Source organism: Formica exsecta, unplaced genomic scaffold (genome assembly GCF_003651465.1).
Source record: "Formica exsecta isolate Colony F162 unplaced genomic scaffold, ASM365146v1 scaffold98, whole genome shotgun sequence".
NCBI lineage: Eukaryota > Metazoa > Arthropoda > Insecta > Hymenoptera > Formicidae > Formica > Formica exsecta.
The window spans coordinates 1,596,167-1,603,415 of record NW_021853741.1 but is presented as its reverse complement, the minus strand read 5'-3'; the positions used below and the strand labels follow the sequence as shown (position 1 = coordinate 1,603,415).

Below are 7,249 nucleotides of genomic sequence, written 5' to 3'. Positions count from 1 at the left end.
TACTTTCTGTCTCGAAAATGAAACATTATATTTTATGCTTTAAAGAGAGACAATAAGGAAACTAAGCTAGAAAAAGAAAAAGAACCTCGCTATTGCAGAGTCATAGCTAAGAGATATATATGACTTGCGTTACGCGCACGTTTTATTAATTAACGAATTAAGAAGAGAAATAAATGCGAAATATTACGCAATGTAATTTTGTAAAATGTATATGCATTATAAATTTATGCAAAAGAATTGCGCGCTACAAAACATTTCCATATTATTCTGAAATATATATTGAATCGATAACTTTAATTATACACGTACAATTTTAGTTTTCCTAAATAACTGCACGATATATTGTATGTATATATATGTGTGTGTGTCGTGTAAATAAAACTTATCTATTTATTACGTATACAATATAATACTTTGGCATAAAATACTTTGCGCATATAGTACTAAATCCGAAGTTACTACGCGAATATCTTTATACATCTGGATATCTATATAGATATCCGCTGCTCGTCGTGGATAATGATCGTGTATAATATTCAAGCACTCTGATAAAATTTGTTTGATATTCAAGTAATATCACTCTTTAGATATCGCAATTTTTTCCAATTAAACTTTGCATTTTTCTTAGAATATAAGTGGTATAATATAGTTCACTTACAGATAATTTTGTTAAGTATTTGTAAATTACTTCCGCTATTCGAGAACTTGAGTAAGAAATTGCGATATATACAATACAGGCCACTATGCAGATTAAGTATAATATTTAATTGTTAATTTTATTGTAAAGAATGAAATTTTAACATATATTATCATCTCATCTCCTTAAGATACATTGGAAGACATTTTCTTAGAATTATATAACGGAAAATGACACAGTTATTCGTAAGCAAATAACAGTCGTATATCGTATCGTACCATTGTACTTTGTATTATTGATAACAAGCCGCGCCGATTTCAACGGAGAAGCTTTGTTCGGGTTTTCCGATATCCCGCAAAGCCACATCTAAGATAGGAAGTCTTATAGGTTTTTCCGTCTCATATGAAATCACAGTTTTACCCCAATGGTTTTTATGAAGCTACAAATTGATAAGTATATAAATAAAAATTACGTAATATAACACAATATAAAGCTTTATAAAAATATAATAAACCGTATATAATATTTTATTTGTACCTTTAGTACCTTGGAATTCAAATGGACATTTCTATGTTCTAATATGAAAGATCTTAGCCACATCAATATATTCTTTCTATTTATATTATATAAACAATTGTTTATATAAAAATAAAAAATTAAATAAAGTCGTGAAATTCAAAAATATTTAAGAACAAAATCGTCTATAAAGTTATTTTGTTTTTTATTAAAATAAAAATAAAAATAGGTCTGTGAATAGAAAAAATTAAAAATATCACACAAAGAAATTTAACTTACCCTGCATTCGTCTGTTATCATCTCGTACCTAAGACGCTGATTGCCACGTGGTGTCAATTCAACGTCATTCCAAGCTAGAAGCTTTAAACTCTTTCTATACGTTTTTCGCTCATAATCGAAGTAAGCGACGCTGTTTTTACAATGATACGTAATATTCTGTTGCGCATGTTTTGAGAGCAATTGCAAGAAATTGATTTGATTGTTATCCGCCTTGTATGTAATCTGCGAATGTACGAACATTTTGTAAGAATTTATTTTTCGTAAATGCGTTCTATATCTTTCATCACGATAATTAAAACAACCAGAATCAGCAAATTATATAGAATATAAAGAAACCTTCATGCCGCTATCTATCTCGCTCAGCCAGGTCTCCTGTTGATCAGTGATATGAGTGATCTCTGCTGAACGAGCGGGACTTGGTAAAATGCAAGTTGCACGTTTCTCAGCATCACAATGCACCAAAATTGCGTCTCGGACATCTCCTTCGTTTGGATCAATCCAATATTCGCCTATTGATACATTATACAATATATATAATATGTAAATCTATATTAATTTAAAAATTCTAATCCATATCTGTATGATATGGATCATATCTAATCCACCCTTTGTATGCAATAGTTCTGTATATATACATACAGTGAGGCTCGTTGTAATATTTGAACAATTTCATTTAATTTATAAGTGTACTATTATCTGAATATAATACTTTTATGAGTTATTTGTATATGAGGTTCATTTATACAAAATATAAAAATATATCTTTATCGTTTGTTATGCTATTTTTGAATTAAAGATTCTTTAGCTTGATTTTTGTTTTAGGAGAAATTTTGCCGCTATTTTTATATATTTAATATTTCTGTCATAAAAAATGGAATTAAAATTGGAAACTGACAAAGAATGCAGTAATTATAATGTAAACTATATATAGTGGTCTTCAAGACTCACCGGATAATTTATCCGGGTAGGCAATGAATAGATCTCGACAGGTTTTGGCCGGCGAATTCTTTTCACCATCTGGCTTCACCAACTTTTGAAACGATGACTTTAGTTTTTCATATGCTTTCATAAGCAATTCTCTTCGTTCTTCTTCAGTAATATCTTTATTAAATATTCTCGGTGGTTCATCACCGAGTGGATCTGGTCCTTTAGTTTGACCTTGTGCTGTATGATAAATATACAATAGAAAGTTTTTCTTTTTAATGCTGATATCGTTTACAATATCCTTAAAAAATTTAAATAAAAAATAAAAACTCAAATAAGTCTCAAGAAAGTCTAAGCAATATTTTAGAAAGTTAGAAAATGTTTTAGACATTTTTATAAAGTCTAAAAATCAATTATAATAAATTATAATCTATTATATTTGTACAAATATATCTTATGATTTTTTAGTCAATTAAATACCTAAAAATGCTGCTAAAGACGCGGTATCGTAACCAAAACCAACTTCTCCAGGAGGACCGGGTGGTCCGGGGGGTCCTGGAAGACCCGGCGAGCCGTGACGACCTTCCTCTCCAGGTGGACCTCTTGATCCAGAATTCCCTGCAGGCCCAATAGGCCCTGGGCTGCCTTCCCGTCCAGGACTACCTCTAATACCTGGCTCCCCATCTTTACCGGAGAATCCTGGCAGACCTGGCATACCTTTTTCCCCTGGTAAACCAGGAGATCCGGGCAATCCTTGCAAACCATTGAAACCGCGATGTCCTTTTATCCCTTTCGGTCCCTCTTCCCCGCGATCGCCCTTTGCGCCTTCGAGGCCTGTTGGACCGGGTTTTCCTCGTGGACCCTACAAATGTTATAATACATGTGCGCAGAATTTGATTTATGTATATATTTTATACGAAACAGTTTTTATATTTCTTTTTTTTTTTTAGGCTCACAGGTTTAATATCATAAATTAAATCGAGTTTAATTTCTTTAATTTTATTGTTATTTAATCTAAATTAAGTTTATTATTTAATTAATTTAATTTAATTAAACGCGCATTACACTACCTGTGGACCTTCTACTCCTTGCGGTCCCGCTTCGCCTTTCGAACCACGTTCTCCAGCGGGCCCGGCAGATCCTGTAGATCCAGGGGGCCCCTATTAAAAGAAAAACGAATAAATTTCTATTGATATTGATATTTTATATTGATATATTTTTATTTTATTATTAGGTTAATACATTCATTTGAAGAAAAGACAGAAAATAAAAATTATAATCACTGGTAATCCGGGTGAACCAGGCTGGCCTGCTGCACCAGATATTCCGGGTGGTCCCTTATCACCAGGTCGGCCACCTATTCCCGGTGGTCCTGATTTTCCAACTGGTCCTTCCGGTCCTGCCTCTCCCATATGACCAGGCGGGCCAGGAGGTCCTATTAATCCGGAAGGTCCGGGTGGACCTTCTACACCCGGTTTTCCAGGTTGTCCTGTTTCACCCTGCAATAGTAATAAATCATTTTGTTATATCAAATTATTTACAAATGAAAAAAAAATAGTAATAATTATAATATAAGCAAAAAATATATTAAAAATTTATATCTTTTTAGGTAACTAGAAAAATATAAAATAGAGAACTAGATAAAGAACTAAATAAAGTATGTTTAAATATAACATATTTACAGGCGCCCCGCGTAATCCCCTATTTCCTATAGAACCAGGAGAGCCGGGTAAGCCTGGCAAGCCTCTCTCGCCGGATGGACCTTGAGATCCTTGAGGACCGGCCGGCCCTTGAGAACCTGGGGACCCACTTTCGCCTTTATTTCCATCTACTCCTGGTAGACCAGGATTACCGATCGGACCTGGATTTCCAAGACGTCCAGGATCGCCCGCGTTGCCCTTGGCACCAGGCAATCCTGGAGCACCAGGTGATCCTATATTTCCTGGTAGGCCCTGTAACATTTCCGATTGTATAGCTCTATATATTCAATATTAATCTTCAATATTCTATTTATTTATTTATTACATATTATTACATAGCATATACTTTTCGCATTTGCTCTTCAAAATTCGTGGAAATTAACGACTTACCGCTGGACCGACATGTCCCGCGATACCAGGTGGCCCCATTAAACCAGGTTCTCCTCGCGCACCCGATTCACCTCTAATTCCTTTAGCACCGGTAAGTCCAATAGGTCCAGGTGATCCAACTTCGCCAGGACTGCCTATTATCCAATGTAATTTATATATTTGCGTGTAAAAAAAATTCTAATCTACATATTATAAAATATATAATATAAAAACATATATATAATAAATATATTAATATACAGTAATATTATTATAAGCATATAATTACGAGCAGCCATGTCAATTTATTAGTTATAAAATAGTTTAGAACTACTTGTTCATTACCAGATAGCCCTGGATTTCCTTGCTCTCCCTTTAAACCCGGATATCCACGATCACCCTTTAGACCAGGAAGTCCGATTAATCCTTGTTGACCTGGGAAACCCGGCGAGCCTTGCAATCCTTGAAGACCTCTCTCCCCTGAATTGCCAGGTGCTCCGGGTTCGCCAATGAGACCAGGTGGACCCGGATCACCTCGTTCCGCTGGTTCCCCGGGAGGGCCGGGAGGTCCAACTTCCCCCTGTAAACCACGTTCTCCAATGTGTCCTGTAATATTTAAGTAAAAAAAATCGATGACCTTTTAATAAGTTCTTATTAATTAAATTATTATATTATATTGATATTAATATTTTGCAAATTAATTTAAATATTATAGACTTTACATAAATAAAATGTAGGAATTACCTGATGGACCTTCAGGGCCAACTGGTCCGAACGCTCCTCTCTCTCCTTTCTGACCAGGTTCTCCGGATAATCCTCTTGCGCCAGGAAGTCCTAACAATCCCGGTGCACCGGAACTTCCTTTTTCTCCTTTAGATCCTGGTAAGCCCTGAATAAAAGAAATAATGTAAATATATGTAAATGTTGCAACGCGTTCATTTTATATACGACATATAAGATTTATTTTGGCTCTGTCATATGCTAATATACGAGACTTTTAAAGACAAAACTGTATTAATAAGTCAATAATTTGTAAATTTATTTTAAATATAAAATTTTGCATCTAAATTAAAAATCTTATTTTTAAATCATTTTAAATCTTTCCACATCGAAAGAATAAAAATAGAAATGACGGAATATTCTAGCTCTGAATGATAAGCGAGATAATAACCTACAGTAAGACCATCAACGCCTTGAGCTCCGGTTTCTCCTCTAGGACCCATAGGTCCTAGAGGTCCCATAAGTCCTCTTTCGCCCGGAATTCCTCGCTCGCCTCTGTTGCCGACTAATCCTGGCAGACCGGGAGGTCCTTGTATCCCCGGTTCTCCGTCCTTGCCTGGAACACCTGGATTACCGGTGGCGCCTGGAAGACCCTATGCATAAGCATAAGTTTTATTAACATGTTAAATCTTGCATCTCGCTTATATTCCGCATCATGAGAATGTAAATACATTTCTAAGCTACGTACTTGAAAACCTCTGGGTCCAGCTAAACCCGGAGAACCACGCGCGCCGTCGTTTCCTAATGGACCTGGTGGGCCCTGTACTCCTGGAGGTCCTTCTTTACCAGTATCTCCCCTTGGACCGGGCGATCCCGGATTGCCAGGCTCACCGTCTTTTCCAGGTTCTCCCTGATGTAACATAAAAGTTTGAAAAGATAATTAAATATAATTAGAATACGATATTAATATCTGTACATTTTAATCTTATTATTTAATATTAATATTCGCAATACTTGTGTATTACATAAAGCTCAATACGCGCCCAAATATATTTTATATCTTTGCATCTATTTGTAAAAATGTATTTTTCATAAAAAGTTTCGCGCACACGTTAATTTACGAGAAACCAATAATATTAATTACGGGATATCCTCTCTCTCCTGGTACTCCTAATGGTCCTGATAGACCTTGCGGTCCAAGCGGACCCTGTTCTCCGGGCTTGCCATCTGCACCTTGAATTCCACGTTCGCCAGGATTGCCCGGTTTTCCAGAAGCTCCTGGTCTACCCATTAAACCGCGCAAACCCTGAAATTTTTAACCAATATTTATACATTATAATATTTATACATTATAATATTTTTCATGAATCGTAATGTTCAAATATCATATTTCTACAAACTTGTAACCCTGGCGGTCCAGGTCGTCCGGGATCCCCAGTGGCTCCTTTCGGCCCGATAGCTCCTGCTGGACCACGATCACCCGGTTGTCCTGACAATTATTTATAATCACAATTACTTAGAATTATTATATTTATTATATTGTATTTTTTATGTGTAAGTATATGGAAAAGAGAGAATGTGAAAACAAGACAGAATTTTTGAGAAAAATATAATACGGCAAAAAGATTTAACTATTAAAAACTAAAATTATATAAACTTCTATTTAATTCATTATTCATAAAACTTGTGGACTATATCATAAATTGATATCTTATTTGTAATTTTGTAAATCTAATCAGACTTCTATTTTTTTGTATTATTTTCAAAAAATTAATATTCTTTATAATATTCTTTTTCAAGGAATATAATATATAAAAAATATATATAATTATAATATTCTCAGCTTATACTATTAATTGACAATCTTTATATAACAATAATGTTTATGTATGCAGATATTTTCATGTATTTAATAATATGTTCTAATCAACACAACAAGGGATACCATGAGGTCCGACAGGACCATCCGGCCCAGGAAGCCCACGCATTCCAGGTGCACCGCGTTCTCCAGGAGGTCCCGCGGCGCCAATCGATCCACGCATTCCTCTATTGCCTCTCTTGCCTTCGTTTCCAGGAGGTCCCGGAAGTCCCCGCGGACCGGGCA

At 35.2% G+C, this 7,249-nt stretch overlaps 1 protein-coding gene across 1 annotated transcript in view; it reads right to left on the bottom strand.

Annotated features, from left to right (window-relative positions):
- Positions 1 to 200: 200 nt before the first annotated feature.
- The window catches only part of LOC115245508, a 20,899-nt gene continuing 13,850 nt past the window's right edge, over positions 201 to 7,249 (bottom strand). The window contains exons 33-48 of the mRNA XM_029823871.1: positions 7,091 to 7,249; positions 6,546 to 6,634; positions 6,290 to 6,451; positions 5,894 to 6,055; positions 5,601 to 5,798; positions 5,143 to 5,259; positions 4,771 to 5,062; positions 4,447 to 4,580; positions 4,039 to 4,308; positions 3,640 to 3,855; positions 3,427 to 3,516; positions 2,837 to 3,218; positions 2,381 to 2,596; positions 1,769 to 1,941; positions 1,433 to 1,654; positions 201 to 1,076 (exon numbers count right to left, since the gene is read on the bottom strand). Of these exons, the coding sequence (XP_029679731.1) occupies positions 930 to 1,076; positions 1,433 to 1,654; positions 1,769 to 1,941; positions 2,381 to 2,596; positions 2,837 to 3,218; positions 3,427 to 3,516; positions 3,640 to 3,855; positions 4,039 to 4,308; positions 4,447 to 4,580; positions 4,771 to 5,062; positions 5,143 to 5,259; positions 5,601 to 5,798; positions 5,894 to 6,055; positions 6,290 to 6,451; positions 6,546 to 6,634; positions 7,091 to 7,249 (3,029 nt within the window). The 3' untranslated portion in view covers positions 201 to 929. The remainder of the gene's footprint in view (positions 1,077 to 1,432; positions 1,655 to 1,768; positions 1,942 to 2,380; positions 2,597 to 2,836; positions 3,219 to 3,426; positions 3,517 to 3,639; positions 3,856 to 4,038; positions 4,309 to 4,446; positions 4,581 to 4,770; positions 5,063 to 5,142; positions 5,260 to 5,600; positions 5,799 to 5,893; positions 6,056 to 6,289; positions 6,452 to 6,545; positions 6,635 to 7,090) is intronic.